Source organism: Bombus flavifrons, chromosome 9 (genome assembly GCF_040668555.2).
Source record: "Bombus flavifrons isolate JBK064 chromosome 9, iyBomFlav1_principal, whole genome shotgun sequence".
In the NCBI taxonomy this organism is placed as follows: Eukaryota; Metazoa; Arthropoda; class Insecta; order Hymenoptera; family Apidae; genus Bombus; species Bombus flavifrons.
The window spans coordinates 12,183,846-12,205,031 of NC_138450.1; the positions used below are offsets into that span (position 1 = coordinate 12,183,846).

Below are 21,186 nucleotides of genomic sequence, written 5' to 3' on the forward strand. Positions count from 1 at the left end.
AAATTTCTATCGTGCAATTGGGATCAAGAGAAGAGGAAGGGTTGTTCCTGGACGTGAATGAGTACGACAAGCTTTAAAAATAAATGTTAAGGAATAGGATTTCTCGCATAGAATCTAATTTCCATTAAAAGATATATTCCAAGAACGCTTTCCCCGAATTATAGAAACGTTCTTTAGGGAAAGCTAAAGGTTTTGATAAACTTTCAACGAAAAGTTCTATTTTTTTATTCTCCAAGTGACTCTTTCGTTCTTCGATCGTATCTTTCGTTGGTACTTATGCTTTTTATTAAGTATTAAAGCGAACGACGAAATGTAAAGTATGTTATAAATACGCATATAATTAAATAAATAAATAATAAATAAGATGCATGTCTACATAATACCCTGACATGTGTGTATATGTCATATATACGAACGAAACTAGTAATAAAAATCTAATTTTTCTATCCGCAAGAACACATTCGTTTTTCTATGAGAAAATTCAACTAACCGCTACTAAACTAGAGAACCTGATTAACGTACAAATAAAAAGTAAAGCACTTACTGAATAGATACTTAAAATTATGTATATAGATCTATCATGTACATCATCGAATCTATCATGTACATTTTCTTAAACTCTAGTATGTTAATTTACTTTTTATATTTTCTATCCGAAGTCTGTTCTATTTTTTCTAAATTCTTTTTCTTGCTAAATTCTCTTATTTATATCTTCTATTCTCATTCCTATTCCCACGAATTGTCAGAGAGTTTATTTCTCTAGATTGGTTTACCTATCGTAGTCTCGTTCCACGGACTCGATGTTCGTTCGTGGGATTGAGATCACGAATATTCGTCACTGAATCATCCTCATCGAGGAGCCTCGATCCGGAAGTCATTAGGTCCCTCTTTCGTCGGCCAAGAAACATGGGTATCATCATCGCCATCGTTGCCGGTAATATTCCTGCAGAGGAGCAAATTTACTCCAACGAAATCAATTCCCTTAAATGTTAGCTTCTGATCTTAGTTTTTGATCTTCTCGTTATTTTCCGAATGTTTAACTTCTAAACTTCTAAATCGTCAGTTTCCTTTTGCTTAAATTCCACGAACTTTAAAATCTCAAGTTCACAATTCGTGAATTTTTTCTATGTAAGGAACAAGATAAATAACAATGTTTCTCTTCGTCTCTTCAAGAATTTTGATCCATCTGTTACTTTAAATAATCGCTTCTAAATGCACAATACTACTGTTGCTATGTTACCACATTAATTCTATTTCCTACAGACAATTCCTATGTTCTACTTTGCTAAAGTAGCTAGATAAATTAGTAACAAATGACAAACTTACCAGCACCGACAGCAGCCAAGACAGCAGAGCTAGATGCTTGATTTCCTAACGTGTTTCTGATAGGTCTCTTCCTTAGAATCATCGGTACCGTTTGCCTCTCCATTTCGTACTCTCTTCGGCTCTGGTCCACGCTCTTGAAGGTCTTCTCCACTTCCAGAAGACCTCCGTGCGATGTTGTCGTATTTGTGCCGTTGATCGACGGTAACACCGTCAACCTGACCTAGGTAAACGATATTTCATCAAGCGACTGCCAGTTTCCGCTAAATATTACAAAACCGAAGACAATGCGATATATATATATATATATATATATATATATATGACGTATAGAATTTCAAAATTGCCCTCCTATAAGATATGGAAATATAAAAAATCTATCATGTTTTTTACCCATGCCTTTGGGTCTTTAATCGTAAAGAAAAAATGACGACAGAATTTTGTTCTAATATATTCTCTTCTCTAAAAATCTCCTTTTTGCCTCTACTATATTTTAGGTAGAATAATTCTATTTTCTTCATTTCTCGTTTTTACTAATGAAACCTTGATTCGTCCATGGGATTTAATTTTGGGGATTACTCAGCTACGTTTCGCAAACACGCAAATGATTTTTCGTTTACGCAAGCCTCGCTCACGTACTAATAAACGTGTTACGAATCGCGAGTTACGACGCAAAAGTGAAAAAATTGCTCTTTCCTCCTTCTGCGAGTTATTATATTGCAATTATCATTATAGGTGACTTGAGTCTGTAACTCTATTTCATTCCTCTTCTAGAACACACACGAAAGAGTCAAGAAAACAGTTATAATTGTCATTTTGTCAATCGATAATTTATAAAAGTTACAAGCAAGGAGTAATACTTAATTTTAACGAGAAACATCCAAAGAATCTTTCCTATGCTCAAATTTTCTCAAACGTTCTTCCAAGTATATTACAGAAACTTCTTTGATCATCTAGCCTAACCTGTCTCTTCGACGTGACCACGGCGATCGCTGGATCAGGTTCTTCCTCTTTTCTATCCACGCTCTTAGTAACGTTCTGTACTTGACCTATCGAATCTATCTTCATCGACCTTTGTCTGGACTTGGAGTAGCCTCTGTTTGTCGACAGCAATACCCATTGCCCATCCCCGTTTCCGGGATAGCTCTGTGGATGATTGTTTACATATTGATACTGAGAGAATCCTGGTCTCTCCGTGGAAGGTCGTAGACGATCGTCGAATCTCGTTGGAAAATCATGCCAATCGTTACTCTCCTCTCCTTGGTTTTTATCAGCGTATCTATCCAAATATTGATAACTCGGTTTCGTTGGTTGAGGTCTGTTCCAGTTACTTGGGAAATTGGCTGGACGATTGTCGGTAATTATGTCGCTATTTGGACGGTCTGAATAATTGTTCCAAGACGGCCTCTCAGGAGGCCACTTTTGAGCCTGAGTTTCTTCAGGCTTTTCGGTATAGTAAGCAGGACGAGTTGTAGGCTTTTGCCATGGTTTCTCGTTGGTGTTCTCTGGCCAAGTTGGTTTTGGCTTTTCATACCTGCAATATGAACGTGATGGTATAAATTGCTCTGAGACAATGAAAATGTTATTCGATTCTATATAATATGAAATATCTTTTCTGGAAGATTTCTGGCTTGTTAAATCCCTTGTTAAGTAGAAAATATATGTTTATCATTTCTGACGAAGCTGATTTAGCCTTTCAACGGATGGTCTGCTATTTACTTCAATTAGGATGACAATGTAGAGAATAGAAAATGAACGACTTTAGTGCAAAATCGCAGGCAAATTTACCATGGCTTATTGTTCTCGTAGATTGGCCTGACAGAGTAATCCGAGGCCCAAGGTTTCCCAATGCTCGGTTTGTCCCATGGTTTCACTTCCGGCCAGGGCCGCTGCGTACTTGGAGTCGCTTGCCATTTAGAAATTTTGCTTTTCGACCATGGTATTGCCTCCAAAGTAACCCAACCATTTCTATCTTCGTGCGAATTCGCCCCGTAATACTTGTTCCTCTTCAAAGTGTCGTTCAACGTCGCGCTTAACTGAAACGGTCAATTACAGAACAATCGGTTAAAAAGCTTGTAACTGATTATAATGTTCGTCTCTCATAAGCCAGAAAATTTCAGATTATAGAAAATTGCAGCACTAAAATATGAATGTATCATCTACGACATTCTTCAGATTTTTCTTTCTTTTTTTTTTTTTTTTTTGTTATGACACAATATTACACCCTTCGTCATTAACTTAATCAACCCTTAAACAATCTTATTAATTATCATACCCCGTCTTCAGTGGACGTAGAATTTATAGTATCCTCCTCGTCCTTAATATTTTGATCGTAACTCGTATTAGTCGACTGTGTAGTAGTTTGATCATCCACCTCGAGGGACAGAGCTTCGGCAGGTTTCACGATCCTGAACGGATATCTTTGATACTTGTCCGTGCTGCTCTTGATCTTACTCGCGTACTCCTCCAGGAACTTGTTCAACACGTCCGGATTGAAGGTGGACGTCTCAAATCCGTTAATCGACTCGTCCTCGCTCCCGGGGAAATCCTTGATCATCCTTTGGTTGCTGTTCTGAAAGACGGACTTTGCCTCCTGATGTAATGGACTTCGCGTGGCCGCGATCGGTCCGTCGAGTACCCTCAGACTTTCCCCCCTCGTCCTGAAAAGCTCGGATGCGTTTGTCTTCACTTTCGCGACGTATCTCGCGCTGCACTGCGAGCCCCTCAGGGTCAATGTCACCAGCAGCAGCAGGCAGATCGCTCCTCTCGCTGCCATCTGCAAGGATAAGATGAGCAGAATGTACACGCTTTTGGTTTAAAAACGTTTTCTGCGGATATCGATCTGTTCGTGACGAGTAGACGAAGAGATAAATGGGTTTTCTTTATTACGGATTACGTTGGTTATCTATCTTTTATGGTGGAAAATATTTTAAGGAAAAAAGGAACGATTTTCAGTTTGGAGTTATTAGAGGAGGCGTATTAGGGGATTTATTGGGATCCTTTGAGGAGTGGAAAGAATGCATTTTGTGGAAGAAAGACATTGGGAATTTTTGTATACGAGGTGTTCAGGAACAACGTCACTCTTTATTTATTTCTATTGGAAGAGATATTTTCAGAAATTTCTTAGGATTTTTCATTTAATTAATAGGAATATTGGTTGTATCTTGTGGAACTAAATGGGTACCTTTCCAAAAATTGAATATCAAGTAAGAAATTTGGTAACTAGGGAGAGAATACGTGAGGAGTATTAAACCTGTAAATAAATTCTTTGTTAATAGGAAGTTCTTTCGCGGGACACTTTGAAACTACCAGTAGAATGGTTTGAAGATAACTTTTTCTATACGAAAATAAAGTTTGAGAGTAACGGTTGATAAATAGTTAAAACATTTCTAAAAACACGAAATACGTAAGAACTAACTTATGACAAATAAGAAGATCCACGCTAACTATCATAGAACATTCGTCGCAAGAAGATAAGACCAAAAATCATCGATCGTGCCATTACAGATAAACGAGAGTGGTCCGTGAAATATTCGTCGTTGCATTGCAAACAAAGAGAAGCATTAAATTTAAAAAAAAAGAACAGACCAAAGACCATCCTGCCTTAAAAAAAAAAATGTATCGCGAAAAGGACCATCCCTAAAAAATATCGATCTGCTGGAAAGCTACCAAAAATAACAAACAAAAAAGAAAAAGGTGAAAGATACAGAACCAAAAGTAAATCACGTCGCGACACTAACCGTTTTCGATGGTCTTCGTCCAAGTTCTGCAATCCTGGCAGCGACTTTCGGCTGCAGCGAACCAACTAACGATCGTAGGATCGGTTGGAACTAAGGGCAGCCAGGAACCCGTTAGAAAACCACGAAGTAAGCAACGTGAACCGAAAGATAGCTGAACCGCGCGTCGACCTCCACTGTTCAAGGTCCGAGATGGCTCTGTCGCGGAGACGTTGCCCTCGTTTGCTTTTAATCCAGGTCCCCACTTCCTGAACACCTGGTCCATTTTGCGTCTCGCTCGTGCAACCACGTGCTGCAACAAGCTCGTCCACGCTCCGTACGCTTGGTCACCTGGAGAACGGACGTGTCGGTCGCGTCCACTATTCTTCTCTTCATCTCGTATCTCTGTTCTTCTAGCTGCTGATAATTGTCAGCTGGGCATCTACGCGAGGATTTGGCGAGCTAACTGACACAGATCTTCATCTCGTGCAGTTTCGACTTGTAGCTTTTCTTTTTTCTATCTTTCGTTGCTTTACATCTCTTCGATAAATTACGTTTGGTGACGTTTTCAAGTTGCCTATCATCGGCGTAATAACTTTTTTAGGCTGACCGTTCCTCGTACACTACTTTTCCTCCATCGGAATTACTATCCTCCAACGGCGCTTGTCCTCTTTCCACTGATAAAACCAGGATCATGACAACGCGGTTATCAGTACCACCCGATGTATATAGTTGGAGTATTTCGTAGACAAAACAGCTTCTATCTACGCTTCATTTTTTAAATTGTCTTCGTAGAAATAAATATTCGCTGTTTAGTTATCGCATAGACACGCGATAACGAACGAAAGCTTTCAATCGATAAGAAACGACCACAATGTCCGAAACTACTTGGCAGACGCCTGTGCATGACGATGGGTTAATACGTTTTTCTTTTTGGAATGTTGAATGAATTTTTAACTCGCCGATGCTTCCCAGTTCTCGTCAATTTTCAATTTTCCATACTTTTAAACGGATATCGTAAAACGTCGAGCGTTAGGTTTCTCGTAAGTTTCAGAGGATTTTAAGGAGCAGAACCATGCAGTCCGTTTCCTCGGCTCTTGTTGACTTCAAGGTGCGAATAGAATCGCGAGCAAGCCAGGGTTCGTCACGCACTAATTGTTTCCAGCGTGGACAATCAACGGCTACTTTGCACGGTGGTTTTTCTGGTTATGATTCGGAATGTCAGCCGTTCACGCTGGCGGCGTTCTCCATTTTTCTCAATGAATAATTCTTGTCGATTCATAGATATCTTGCCAGTAAATGCGTTTTGTTGACCGACGATCTTTAAAAACCGGTTCCTTCGCACTGACACTCGCTATCGAGCTTCCTCCAGACCATAAAAGTATCGACGACGTTGAAGAAGGCCTTGATCAACGAAGTTCTAACGAAAATGGCCACTCTCCGGAACGATCCTTCAAATTTAAAGGAAAATTAAACTCACAATATCAATTTTCGAAGAAGTTTCTAACAAAAATGATAGCAAAAATGATCCTTCCACTCTAAACCTGTTGGGTTGGCAACTAAGTGATTGCGGATTTTATCAATACCATTTAATGACAAAATCCGCAATCACTTAGTTGCCAAGCCAACAGCTCCTAACGTTAAGAAATTCGTAGATCATCGACAGCTGAGAATGATGAAGATGAGAATGAGAATTGTGTTCTTTCCGATAGTAAAATTAGATTCTAATAATGAGAATCCTTTCACACGGATTTCTAATAAATACAGCAGCACAGGACGAATCCTTTTAACCAGAGAATTAAACTTAAAGATATTAAAAAGCGAATCGATTCGCGATGAAAATAGTTTCAATATATTCGGCGGCTCTTCCACTTTGATAGTGGCGTTTTCAATGGCTACGTTATTAGAGGGAAAAGATGGTTAACGTCGATAAAAGTCCCTCGCTATTGTTTCACAGACGAATTTCGTCGTCTTGCCATATGGAATTCGTTCATCGATTAAGGACACAGGGAAAAAGGAGTAGAGGAACGAGCATGACGATGTTCATGCTCGATAAATCACCAATTCCTTGCTGTTTTATAGTCAGAGGGAGTCGATCGTTTCGCTGTTTTTGCGCTTTCTCGGCACAGAAACCCCGTGAGTTTTTCCCCTTTTTTATCTCTTGTCACACCATGAAATTCCTCCACCTTGCTCCGCCAGTGAAACGTCTCTAACGTTTTCCGTTTTACGAGCAGTTTCCGTACCACGTGCTCGGATTTTCACATTTTTGCATCCTCGACCCACAAACCTCCCGTTAATTTCTTTCTTCCAACAGGAATTTCTTAGGTCAGGTCAATGATTCTGCAGGATTCTCTTCGAGAATTTCTTACCTGCTTCGTTCTCGGTCCATCAAACACTTATATTTTGCGAACCATCTTTTCTTCCTCTTTTTATTACAGATATTTTTATTAGAAATATTTTTCTACAGCGTCGCTACGAATTTCAACAAATTCCATAGGATCGATAAACGGTAAATTGATTTTTCTTCGTTGGTCGGATGTGAAACCTTAGATCATCGACTCGACGACGATTTTCGGAAGATACAAAGTGACATGGAAATGCGAATGGAAGACACAATGGAAGATACAAGATACAAAATACAATAGAAGAAGGAAAAATGCTAGAAGATTAAAAGTTTGAATTTGATATTAGGAAATTCATTCTATGAAAGATACTGAAATTTCGAGTTTAAGCTGTTGACAATTTTCCATGCTTTTTAAAGAAACTCCAACAGTTTTCGAAACGCTCCGAAAGATTTGATAGAAACTCGATTAATCTTTGTATTATCCCGAAGACGAAGATCGTTCGATTCCACTGGACTTCCGATGGACGCGCAACGAGCCAGGATTTTTCCCTTCCGATTCCGGTCTGACGGTGCGGTCGCTTGGCCTACTCGAAACCGGAATTGGGTCGTTCTCCGGCGTAGATAACCGCGAAAACGAGCAGCAGGACGCGCATTGGAAAAAGGAGAGAACAGACGACTGTCAAGTGCAGGGATCGTCTACTTTCGTTGTCGGCCGACCCAAACGGAAGGGGAATATCGTGTGCAGAAACTCGTGACTCGTGTGTCGTGTGTCCTGTGTTTTTTTAATAAACCGACGGATTTTTCTAGAATTGCGAGAGACATCGAAGGAACTACGTCACGAACAAAAATAGCAAAAACGAAGAGAATTTTGATATGGTAAAAATGAAAGAGTGACCAAGTTTTGTAAATGAAACATTTGTGATGTTTTGCGATTGATCTGGAAAAATTGTCGATTGAGATTCTTGAGAAATTATCAATCGACACTAGAAACTCACAGTTTCCTTTTTCTAACATTTTTCTCAAGTACTTTAGCTCTTTCTATTTTTTAAAAACAATTTATCTGATACTATTTTAAATAGAATACAAAAAGGTCTCGTTTCCCTTTGAAACCAAAGACTCGCGAATGTTCATATCTGTTAGCGAAAATAATAATCTTTTACGAATTGTTAATAGATCAAAATTAATTCTCTAGTTTCTCTACCGTTAAACGAAGGATAGTTAAACACAAGTTGCGATTATTATTTGAGCCTAATTTACGGAAAAATGAGATTCCTTAGTAAAGAATGGTTTAACCTATTAATTACGATATCTTTTGATCAGAGTAATTAGAAATTGGCGAACGTGAATCAATGTTGGTCAAGCCGGTAAATAAATGTGCTCGTATCTGTGGTATAAAGTATGTCAAGTAATTTTGTAAATGTAAATAGAATAAATTAGAATAATTTTTAATGAAGATGGAACGATGTTTTAAAATGGCAAAATATTCTTAAATATATAAATCGAATATAAGATGTGGCAATAAGATATCGACGATCGAAATGATAAATTCTTAAAGCTTCTACTTTACCACAATAATCTCGATCATTTATAAATATTTTATATCGCATATCGTAATAGATTTATGCTCGTAATTTAAAAGATTAAATTACACGTATATATAAATTGCGAAGTGTAATTGATCTTTGAAAGAAAACGGAACGAAAGTTTCAGACGAATGTTAATTAAAAGGCGACAGTCACGATGACTATTCGGACACGAAGAAGTCGTGCATGGGATTGGTATTGTACAGGTTTATCTTGTATCTAACATCTGCTTTAACCAGTTCCTGGGCACGACTTGACCTCTGTTTGAAACAAGGCCAGACTCTCGCCGCTCGCTGATAAAACTCGCCTTAGAAAGTCTTTTCACCCCTTTCCGCTCTTTGCTCAGATTCCGTGAAGCCGTGTAATAAAACATTTTTCCTTCCTATTTTACGCCTCATCCGTAGAAATCCAACCAGCTGGTCGGTTTCTTCCTTAACGATCCATTTGTTTTACCGATCGACTTCCTCTGCCTGGTTACGACACTTATCTTTGAACCTCTTCGTCTCATTCGCGAACATCACGAATTACTTTTATTATTTCATGGTCGAATCGTTCAAATTGATTTGGTTGAATATTTACTTATTTTATTTACTTTATTTATTAATTAAGGGAACTTATATTTATGAATATTTCTATAGCAGAATCACAGAAGATTTTTGAAAATTTCATTCTATCGCGGTAGGGATAAAATAGGGGATTTGAAAATTCCACATCCATCTCTGGATGAATCTTCTAACCTACTAAAATTACCAGCTCCCCTATAGCTACGTTTCACTGCCAGTATAATATACTACGAGTATAATAAAATGAATAATACTCGAATCTCGAGAGTTTTAGCGTCTGAAAGTTAAGACGACTTGAAAATGTTAAATCCACTTACGAACGACTTTTATAACTCGATAGAACCGTCGTAATCGTAAGCTATAGCCATGTATAGAATCGTTAGAAAATTTCACACGTGTACAATCCAATAAGCCGATAATCCTACGAAACTACGAACACAAGGTCGACGTATAGGCAAAGTTGTACCATCTAAAAGATTGCCTAATTGAACGTGAAATTGTCGAGATACATCGTTAATCGTTGCAATTTCCACGACTTAACGAGCGAGCAACGGTGAAACCAGGGAAAAGTGTAGCTGGGAAACGCGTTAAACGATTATTTCTTTCATTGCAGGTTTTATATGCGGCCAGCGTGAAAAGTGTCCCAGAAACCATCCGAGAAATCCGATATAACGTGGCCGGTTACGTGGGTCTATTCTATGAGTTTCGTGACTTCTCGCGTTAACACGCGTTCTCGACGTTAAAAACCTTTCGTTATTCTCAAGTGTACTTTCCATGGAAACTGGTTGTCGATGCGTGAATATCGTCCCGACATCTAGGCTATCCCCTTTCGCGGTTGTTCTTTCTTCCTTATTTTTCCGGCCACTTTCGTTCCGACCTCGCCAAGATGTTAACGTACCGATAATGAAAACAAGTATTAAGCAGAGAGAAGACAAGCTGCTGACAATCGTAATTATCTGATCGCTTAGAAACTACCGCCGATGAACGTTCTGACGATGAACTTGCTTACACAGGCTCGCGAAAATACTCCAGCGCTTATGGTTATCCTTTGCGAATAGACTGCGGATTTTGATGAATCCATTTGAGCAATTCGAAGATATAGAAACGCAACGTGACATACGAAAGTATAAATAAAGTATACAAAGTAGAGTACTTATTATAATATTTAGTAGATGAATTGAGATAAAGTTTGAAAATATACTGGGTGGCCGGCGAGTCGGTCGCTACGATTTTTTACTTCCTTTCTCGATTTCAACGTGAAATGTTTTGAACCAAAAATTAGCGAGTTTTCAAGTAACTACAAATGTCGATACAAGGAGTTTAGGTTTTCCTTTTATCGATTAATTCTCGTTCGAAACATCTCTCTTGCTAAATTATCTGCTGTTTGAAATATCGTGGCTACCGATTCGCGCATCACCCTGTATGTAGAAATTACAAGATATTTGCAATATTCGTATCATACGCGATGGTAATGATTTGATAGAAATCTAAATAGTCAAAAGTTGGTAGAAACAATAAGAAAAATTTGTACGCTTAAAATAATTTACCTCGTCGTCAATAATAAATGGTGTATTTCGATGTTAACGACGTGATAATTTAACAAAGACGTAGCTTTGTATATCTTACGTATAGGGTGACTCAGGAATAATACAGTACGTTTGATAAATCGTTCGACAAACGGTGCAATGATAGAGTGAACTTTTTCTGTTCGTTCTGATACGAGTTGATGAACTTGAGCGAATGGGAACATACCGGATGGCCTGTGTCTTAGGACAACAGGCTACCAGAATTCGTACTATAAATGAAACCTTCTGTACAATTAATTTTAGACGCCAAAGTGTTGCAAGAATACGTTGTCGAAATCTTTCCACAGCGTCCCCTTCGCCCACGCCTCAGCTGGAACTAAACGAGCACTTTGTCAACGGCAATTGGAGTAAGGCTGATGATTAAGAGACGAATTTCACCTTCACGCTTTTTAGAGAACACGTCGACTCTAGTTTCTCGCGTGTTAAAGACGCCGAATCGCCGAAGATCCTGTTTAGTGCAACAGACACACCGCTGTAGAACATCTTAAACACATCCACCATTTTTCGTTCTACGAAATACGCCAACGCAGAATGGACCGGCAGCTTATTACGACGAAACTGTTATTCCTCATCTTGTTGCTATTCGCAAGCTCAGTCCGCGCGAAAGATCACGCAAAATCAAGCAACCTAACTCCAAACGAGGCGGTGAAGCCAGTGGAAGAATTCGTCGAGGAGTCCTCCACCGACCAATTTTCGTTGGAATCCGCGACGACCACAGAGTCCGCCACAACTGTACAGACCTACCAGAAGCTGACACTGTCCGTCAATGCCAGGAAAAACATTTCCAGAGAATTCAGACCCAGTGTACATCTAGGTGTGGTATCGTAATTTTGTGTGAATGCAGAACAGAGAGTTTGAGTGAAAGATTCGTGCGAAACGATAGTGAATCGAACGGATGTTTATCGATAGCAAGTGAGCATAGATTGTTGCGCGTGTGAACTGGGATGTATGGCGGACACGTGTAAATTTGATTGAGATAATCGAGCGTCATGCGTGTGAGATCTTCAACCCACCTTTAATCCTCCGATCTTTATATTTCCACTTTGTTCTTATTGCAACAAACGGAAACTTATCTGTCGCTATATTCATAATTCTAATATTCAATGAACCATTCGATACTACGCTTAACAATTTTTCTACATAGGTGAAATTAAGGAATCCAGAATCAGTAATGTTCCCTTCAACGCTGTTCATCACTTCAACTTCGACAATGGAGTGGATCCTGACTCGTATCACCAACATTTAAAAGATTTCCAAATAGTCTTCCAGCCTACGGCGAGGACTCTGCAAACTCTTCAGGCTGGTAATCAAGGGAATTCTTATCAGAATTTATTCGAAACTGTCGTTGCACCAACTGAAGAGAGTAAGAAAGATGGGACGACGCAGAATGGTTACGTCAAATTTCAAGACGATGGATTGGACGCTGTCAGAGTCGAATACGACGACTCTTCGAAGGATCAAGCTTTCCATCAACAGTTCTCTCATTCGGTTACGGAAAATATGGGGGCGCAGTACGATTCCACGGACCAACAAATCTTCCAGAATTTAGAGAAGCCTGTTTTCGAACAGCAAACGTCCACCGTTTGGGGAAAACCGTCAAAATTTCAGGGCGAAAGTGAGAAACACGAGGGAAGCTTTTCAAAACCGGAACTGAACGCTGATCCTTTAAAGATGTCACATTATACTGGATTTTACGATCATCAGAATCAGCAACAGTCAAATCTGCAAAATTTCGAGTTATTCAGGAAGCCGAGTAACGGGGTGGTCTATGTTCAGGAGTCGTCGTTTCTCACAACTAGGAAGTATCCTTATCCTATTTATCAGCCACACCGTGGATATCATCAGGTTGATTTTATCAACGACGAACGTCCGTCTTATCCTGTTAAGAAAAGGTGAGCGTTCCGTCGACTTTCCACTTTTCCTTCGCTTTTGAAAATATCTTCCAAGTTGCTACTTCTCCTCTAGATCCGTGTTCTCTTTTAAATCGCGATTTTCCACTGCAATAGCCAAAAATAATTTAGGCATCACACAACTTCATTCATATCGTTTGTAAAGAGCGAATCAATGTTCGTCGCGATAAAAATTTTCTAAATACTAATGGTCACGTTAAGACGAACGAGCGTCGAGAATTTTCAAAGTAAAATTAAAAGCAACAATACCTCGAGAACTGAATCGTTTCCAGCGGATATCTTTTTCATGAGCAAAAGTACACTTGTGCCTTTCTTCGTCTGTCAGTTTTGCGACGCCTACATTATTGTTCTCCTTTCAGTCCCTGCAACAATACCAAAATTCCTGAATACATCAAAATAGCTGCTTTATTATTGGGTTGGCAACCAAGTGTCATTAGATGGTAATGACAAAATTCGCAATCGCTTAGTTGCCAACCCAATACTTCAAAGATATTATTCGCTCACGAGATTCTCTTCACAGAGTGTCCTCCTGGAAAAAGATCTTGCATTTGATCGGCGCTATTCTGCCTCTCGGTCTGCTCATAGCTGCTCTGACTCCAAATGTCGTAAAGGTCGACAACACTACGTGAGTGCACTTTCGTTTTTTTCCGCTCCAGAAGCGTGTCTACTGGAATTCTAATCACGAACGAAACCCTTTAGCCAGCCTAACATCGTTTTGTCCAAGTGGAGGGTCGCTGACCTTCCAGTGGAACATAAACATGCGAGATACACGGATCCCTTCAACGACTGCGAGGAAAGATCCATTTGTGATATGATCTTGGCTGGCGGTGACGCTGGATCCACCGTGTTGCAGAACATTTTATGGAACCTGGCGACAAGGTAATTGTTCGATTATTAAAAATGAAGAATAAATGGAAGAACAGGATTTTGGGCAAAGGTCGAGTAATTTTCTTTATACTTGTGAAACTTGTGTCGTTATTTATGTATTTTAATCGGAGATTGGATAATTGTTTAATCGTTTGGAGTAAATTTGAGAGGAAAGTTTTCAAGACGCATAGAAAAACGTGAAATGTAATTTTAGTCGTGAGATTCGTCTACGAGTTCTTGTAAATCGTTCGCTGTATAATTCTTCAATTATTTGGAAAGTTGCGAACAGAATATCGGGAGAATTTCACGTTGGGAAAATTAAAAATTGAATTTAGCGAAATATCGAACGATTTCGTTTATAATCGTTTATAATTGCAAGACCTGTATAGAATTCTTGAAAACCTGTAAACTAAGAAGCAGCGACAAGTGATAGTACGCATAACGTTTAGTAGGTTAAAAATCGCTTTATTAGCTCTACAAAACGTGGTTCGTTTATTCTGAGCCGATTCATCAGTGGATTTTTAATAGCTTGTCAGCCAGTTAATGGTGTCTATGCAATTAGAAAAGTGGAACAGCGAAGGCGATGTTTAAAACGCGCGTGAGTTATCCGTTCGGAGACAATTTTTGTTTCTCTGCGTATCGAATAAAAAAAAAAAAAAAGAATAAATAAAAGAAGAATAAATAAAAGAAGAAGAGATAATTTATTTGTAAAGAATTGTTCCTACTTTTTCCAACGATTTCTAAAATATGAAAAAGAGAAAATTTCTCTTTTATTCCATTTTTAGAAATTTGAGAATTATTTATAAATTCTTAACTGTATCGTTGTGCTTCGACGTAATGGATTTTTTTTATTGTTAGAACATCGACAACAATGGCGAAAGAAAGCGGACTTCACGATGTTTTCGAGGCGGTGAAGAAAAAGGATTGTACCAACGTCCTTTGTTAATCTCTTCTTTAATTTGCGATGAAAAATATAGAGCCGGACGAGGGTAACAGTGATTCCCTGCATTATAATCGCGGATGTGAGCAATTTTCACGGTGAAAAATTGAAACCTGCTAATGTTTAACTTTCTCCAAGCGATCGTATTAAAAATAAGACACAGAAACGGACTCGTAGAAACCTGGCAGAAAGTAGCTGCTAAGTAATTACTGTTACCATTCCGACTCTTCATACGTCGATTAATATTTCTATCATTCGAAAATAACCGTAACCTCGAGATTATTGGTGTAATCTGAATTTTTATAATTAGAAAAAAATTGGGAACAACAAATTATTATTCTGCCCAATGTGCTTCTAAGAATATCATATTTATATTTTCAATAATTCGATACTTTTTTCTTACTGAATTTCCATTGGATTATTTCAAGAATAAAATACTCTTGGCATACAATATTTTTATCAATGTTATAAATATTTCGATTCTTTTCAATTCAACTCCGTCAATTTGCTAACGCGTACAAACCAATTTCTCAATTTTCTATTCACGTGTTTCAATTACAAAATGTATTAGGTTGTCCGGAAAGTGTCTTTCTTTTACAGACACGTCTTTTACAACGATGCATCTTTATACAAACATGAAACCTAATCTGTCGAACGTTGTGATTTTTATTTTGATAGAACAAAATGGACCATACGCGATTCGACAAAATAATATAAAAGGGAAAATGTTTCCTATAATTTCCACATAAAAGGAAAGAAACTTTTCGAGTAACCTAATATTATCATTTAACGATAATATATAATATACAAAAAGAATTTTAACAATCCTCGATCAATATGTATTAATAACCACTCGGAAATCGAACTGATCTGTCTCACAATTTACAACAGCATTTTAAATTGAAATATTTGTACAACGAATTAGTATACACTCCGATTAGTTTGTATCACCAGCTATAACACGTTCCTTTGCTGGAGCGTCGATGAAAGTGACCAAAGCTTCACCGAACAAGGGCACCACGACCGGATGAAAGGATTATTCGGGAATTGTTGGTGCGAGTGCGCTTCTCTTTGGCGCAAGTGAAAGTAGTCACAGTGTATAAGTGGGTCGACGATATTCTACGCTAGTTTGAGTCCGGAATTTATGTCCCTGCGACGAGATACGGGTTATCGGCAAGTGCAACGAGCTTTCACACTCGTCTCGAGTACCAATACCTCAACCAATTCACGAAAATCATCCTGTTCATCTCATTTTTTTTTTTTTTATTATTTTCAATTCTTTTTCTCAATCTTTGTAATTTGAAATTATTCGGCGTTTTATGAAGAAGCGAATTTTGAGAAACATCGTGCTTTAAATAGAAGTTAACTGGAAGATCGAACGATGGAAAAAGTCATCAGTCGGTTGAGGCGCGTCAAGGGATGAAAAATACCGGGAGGGACTCGAATTTTGGGTCGACCGATTTGCTTCTCCATTTTCACTTGAGGAATGCAAGAAAGACCAGCGTGGATCACCGTACTGTTACCTGAACGATTGATTAATGACAGCCTACTTCACTGGATACGATAAAGCATATCTTCGTTTCCTTTAATCAACGCCCTTTCACTTAATTATCCATTCGATAGTCAACATGAATTTCTGTTAATCGAATAAACGAATTATCATATCTCATTCGAACTCTGTTACAACATCCAACTTCGACGTTAAATTAATCAATGTGACACCGACGATCTCGTTCACACGAAAATTGGTATAACTTTACTTTGTATGTTGTACCGTCATAAATTTCGTAAAACGACGAATTATTCTTATACAGGGTGGTTGGTAACTGATGGTACAAGCGGAAAGGGGGTGATTCTACGCGAAAAAAGAAGTCGAAAATATAGAATAAAAATTTTTTTTTTACTTTTTTTATTTTTTTTTTTAATTTTTCCATCGAGACAACGATCTACAGTGAGATCCGTTATAACGAGACGTGATAAAGTGCACGCGTACCGAGCGAAAATTCAAAGTCGATTTTCTCAAAAACAAAGCCTCAAACAAAAAATTTTTATTCTATATTTTCGACTTCTTTTTTCGCGTAAAATCACCCCCTTTCCGCTTGTACCACCAGTAACCAACCACCCTGTACATTCGATCGCACCAAAGTAAATTCAACCGCGCGTATAATATTTCCACGACGCTTAACCATCCATACAAAAGCCAACGTACAGAATACCAGTACGTGAGTGAAACCGATCTGCCATTTCCCACGATCGTCATCGTGTCCAATTAATGGCACACACGCGCCACATACGCAACAAAGCAAGGAGCAAAGATAAAACAAAGAGCAGAATTCCAGCGCGTGTCGATTCAGAAGTAAAACGTTTTATTCGAGGGACGGACAACCGTGGAAAGAAAGTCCAGCCAATTACGCGCACTTATCTCTAATTACCCTAGCCTCTTTCCTAATAAACACACTTTCGCGGAACGTCGTCCACCGCCTTGCGGTGGCTCGTGTGATCGTAAGATCGCGTTTGAATGGCAACGAAAGTGAGCCACTTTTTATCGACGGTTCTACTTCTGACGAGGTTATCCTCGACGAGTCGACGAGCTGGTAAAAAACCGACGAGCAGACATGGAGTTTCCGGTGATCGCGCCGGATGCGGATATTCCCTCGATACTTATGGCGATTTCTTATCGTTGCGAGAACTGTGTTAACGAGATCACTGACTTTCGTACGATGGAATGGTCAAGAAGACACGGGAAAATGATTTCTGGAAACTTGCGATTATAGCGTCCGCAAAGGGATCTCACCGTTTCCTTTTTCTCTTCGTTTTATTGACAGAGAATTTGATCGCTTGGCGAAATTTTAGAAATTCTAATTGGAGGAATCGGAGATAATTGATTCTTAAATATCGAATGTCAAGCAAATGGATCATTTGAAAGATCGATGCTTACTCGCTAAAATCGGTAAATCGTATTATTAAGTGGATCGAACGTTGAGAAAATGGACCGTTTTGAAGATCAATACTTAAGGTAATACATTGGTAACGATAATTTTATATATTAGGTTGTCCGGAAAGTGTCTTTCTTTTACAGACACGTGTTTTACAATAACGCATCTTTATACAAACATGAAACCTAATCTGTCGAACGTTGCGATCTTCATTTTGATAGAACAAAATGGATCGTAACTCGTACGTAATTCGATAAAATAATATAAAACGGAAAATGTTGTGCATCCATTATTTCCTTATAAAACGAAAGAAACTTTTCGGACGACCTAATAGTAAGCTAAATACTTTAAGAAAATGAAGCATTTTTCAGATTATTTCGTACATCTGGAATCTTGAGAAGACGCATAATTTGGAAGATTCAGGTAATGGCTTATATCGGAAAATAAATTGTACGTTAAGAAAATCATTAATAAGGGATTTTGATGAAACTTTGCACAAGCGTTTATCGGTTCTGTCTGAAAATTTAGCCACAATTTGTTCGTTTCTTACTATAAGAGAGAAATCAACTCTTTTATTCGAACCGATTCTTCTACGTAGACGCTCATAAATGTCGTAAATGATCTAAAATATGAAAAAAGTAAAAGTTATACCGTGTCTCGAGATTTGTACGAAAAATTTTTCAAAGAAATCATTTTTTTACGCGTATTATTGTACGTAACGTATAATTTCTGTTCACTTATGGCCGAAAACGTATTTATATAAAAACGCCCATTGTCCCCTTTTTTTTTTTTAAATAATCACGAGAAGGTAATATGTTCATTTCTTAAGAATTGGAACGAATCTTAATATCGACAGATTACTATATTCGAATGCTATGAAATAGAAGAAACTGGAAACAGATTCACTAATAATTATTATACGTAATTACGATAATGATTATCATCGTATAAGAAACTCTGGCGTGTTATTTACTTAAGTTTCATTTCCACTGTAGGTTCTTTACACGAAATTACGGGTGCTATATTAAGTGGTGTAATTTTCGAGATTGCGGGGTTTTGCTCCATCTTATTGCGAAGGTCGGATCAATTTGAAAAAGATGAAAGAATCATTATGCTCGTTAAGGTGTTCCGTGCCGCGTGTTTATTAGCTGTCCCATTTTTACAATATCAGAATGGTAAGTGGAAACGGCTGTCCTACGTGTTAAATTGATGCGCGAAAATTAAACGTTCAGTTCGTCGATGAATATGGAAAACGAGAAAGATTAACGCCTCCTACAGGGACATTAACAAACATTTAATTTACTTCGCTCACAAAGAAATTTGTAAAAAGTCTCAAGAAACTCGAAAGACGGGTATTCCAAAAAATAAGGACAAGAGCGAAAAACCTAAATTTATTTGAATTATTATTTATGTTTTTAAAGCTATTAATCGCTAAACCATGGATTTTTTATATTTCCCAAAATATAATAGAAAGAAATAGAACTTAGGTAGAAAATTCTTGTCACGTGCAATCTGTACACTTCTGCGCTTTCAAACTTCCTGTAAACGCGTGACAATCGGCAAAAAATTTAATGATCGCAAAAGACACGCATTGCGAAAGAAGAAATTTGTCTATGAATTTTTAACTATCAATCTACATGCGCGTCAACGAACCAGAAAATTCTCAAAATGCTCGATGCTCGATCCCGCGTCCGACACTTTCACTTTCATCCAGCTTTCTCCGCTAACGGGGCATCTTCCTTAACAGCCATCGCCGACCCTTTGCCGATTGGTGGGAACGTTTCTGAACGATCATCCTCTGAACTGTGACGCATATCTTTCAACGCTTGCAAACAGCGGTCTTTCGGGCGTGGGTCGTTAACTATGACGACGCGTAGGCTCATCTTCGAGGTGTGTCAAGGAAAACGAGTGCGCAACAGACACCGAGCGATATTGGAAAACCAACGAGGCCATCGTCGATCGTATCCAACACAATGCAAACGATCACGATCGTACGCGTCTATAGTTCTTAATGGTACGAGGACGCGAAATTCTATCGAAGGACGTGAATCTGTTTATCGGCTCGATACCTGCAACCACAAGATACTAACAAGTAAGGTACACGGTAAATAAGGTACGAAAGGTACACTGTGTATAATTTCTGAAAAAGAGCACATGAAAAAGTATGTCGGTGCGTCGATAAATTTTCTAAAGTAAACGAATCGTCGTTGGCAGCTTGTAAATCGTTTAAGCGGCCTTTGTGAGAAAAAGAAAGTAGCCGATCGTTTTTCTAGCTCGACAAAATATGGCTGCGACCTTTCTCGACCTTCCGGAATGTGCGCAGCATTTATGGAAATGATCGTACCGTGGCAGTGCCGGAGTCACGACATGCAGGAAATTCGTCGACTTTCGCTGTTCAAGGGCGGCGAGGAAAGTAAAACGCAGCACTTGTAGTTCTATTCTCGGTTTGCCGAGACTATGCCGTGTAATCATTAACATGACCAAGAGCCAGAGACGGCGGTAAAATACGAAAGGGAGAGCAGTTAATGACACCAGCCACCTGTTAGCTGGCCAAGTTTCTCAGGATCGATTCTACATAACTGAATGACTATGATATAGACTGGTAGGTGATTGCTAGACTACGGCTATTTATGCAAATTCATATTTTTATGCAAATAATTAAAAGAACAGGTCCGACACGGTGATTCGTTTCGTCGTTCATCGTTCGTTTCATCGTTCATCGACGAGTACTCTATGAATTTTTATATCTTTAAGTTTTCCATAGAAATCCATGGTTTGACGATTATTTAGCTATGTAACAAAAAAAAATAATGCGTTTTATACGCACGTGGCATCTGTGGAGTGTTTCTACGACGTAGAATATAGACGTCAGAAGATATAGAAATGGGACACAAATTTTCGATACCTCGAAATGAAATTTAGCCCGAGGGCGAAGTTTAAGTCGAAGTATACTTTGTTACTATAGGAGCAGATTATTTGAATAGAAAAAAGAATATGTGAAGTGTATAGGATTGTCGAAACGATCTTCGTACTATTTATGTTCTCGAATAGGTCGATCATATCGATCGTGTTTCGTGATTCGAGTTCTATTGGCGTAGTAATCGAAGTCCCTCGTCATTCTCTCGTCCTATATTTTTATTATAACCTTTTGGTAAAAGTTTAAACGTTCCACGTTCGTACAATATCTTTTTCTTCCTGAGTTTTTCTGAAAAATCTGGAATTCTCTATAAAACTCTTACTATACTACAAAAAATGGAAACACGAGAACGTGTAAGAACGTTCATTCACATTTCGACTTATTTATGATAACTATATTTCAGAATACTATATTGCATCACTATAGTATCGTTCATTAATAAAACATAACGTCTATATAAACTTTTAATTGCAAATTCCAACCGGATTCATTTGTATAGTT

The 21,186-nt window shown here is 38.4% G+C and overlaps 2 protein-coding genes across 3 annotated transcripts; one reads left to right on the forward strand and one right to left on the reverse strand.

Moving 5' to 3' along the window:
* Positions 1-600: 600 nt before the first annotated feature.
* LOC138183175 (uncharacterized) lies at positions 601-8,823 on the reverse strand. Of its 2 annotated transcripts, none has more exons than XM_069119786.1 (6): positions 5,064-8,823; positions 3,599-4,099; positions 3,112-3,359; positions 2,287-2,857; positions 1,327-1,546; positions 601-943 (listed from the first exon to the last, which is right to left on the reverse strand). In XM_069119786.1, the coding sequence occupies exons 2-6, from the start codon at positions 4,097-4,099 to the stop codon at positions 774-776; spliced, it is 1,710 nt and encodes a 569-aa protein (XP_068975887.1). In that variant the 5' UTR covers positions 5,064-8,823; the 3' UTR covers positions 601-773. The 2 variants fall into 2 exon arrangements, with proteins under 2 accessions (XP_068975887.1, XP_068975889.1); XM_069119788.1 differs by having other exon boundaries at positions 811-943; positions 1,327-1,541.
* Positions 8,824-11,646: 2,823 nt separating this feature from the next.
* On the forward strand, positions 11,647-14,838 carry LOC138183273 (uncharacterized). The gene is made up of 5 exons (XM_069119945.1): positions 11,647-11,929; positions 12,260-13,007; positions 13,546-13,650; positions 13,725-13,904; positions 14,751-14,838. The coding sequence occupies exons 1-5, from the start codon at positions 11,647-11,649 to the stop codon at positions 14,836-14,838; spliced, it is 1,404 nt and encodes a 467-aa protein (XP_068976046.1).
* Positions 14,839-21,186: the final 6,348 nt, after the last annotated feature.

What these genes read in the sequence shown, in the direction of transcription:
- LOC138183175 (XM_069119786.1), bottom strand. Translation starts at nt 4,099, where the DNA reads ATGGCAGCGAGAGGAGCGATCTGCCTGCTGCTGCTGGTGACATTGACC. An exon ending in TACGAGAACAATAAGCCATG is followed by an intron (nt 2,858 to 3,111) that starts GTAAATTTGCCT and finishes TTCATATTGCAG; the next exon opens with GTATGAAAAGCCAAAACCAA. An exon ending in CTTGGCTGCTGTCGGTGCTG is followed by an intron (nt 944 to 1,326) that starts GTAAGTTTGTCA and finishes GCTCCTCTGCAG; the next exon opens with GAATATTACCGGCAACGATG.
- LOC138183273 (XM_069119945.1), top strand. Translation starts at nt 11,647, where the DNA reads ATGGACCGGCAGCTTATTACGACGAAACTGTTATTCCTCATCTTGTTG. An exon ending in TCTTATCCTGTTAAGAAAAG is followed by an intron (nt 13,008 to 13,545) that starts GTGAGCGTTCCG and finishes TTCTCTTCACAG; the next exon opens with AGTGTCCTCCTGGAAAAAGA. An exon ending in GTAAAGGTCGACAACACTAC is followed by an intron (nt 13,651 to 13,724) that starts GTGAGTGCACTT and finishes GAAACCCTTTAG; the next exon opens with CCAGCCTAACATCGTTTTGT.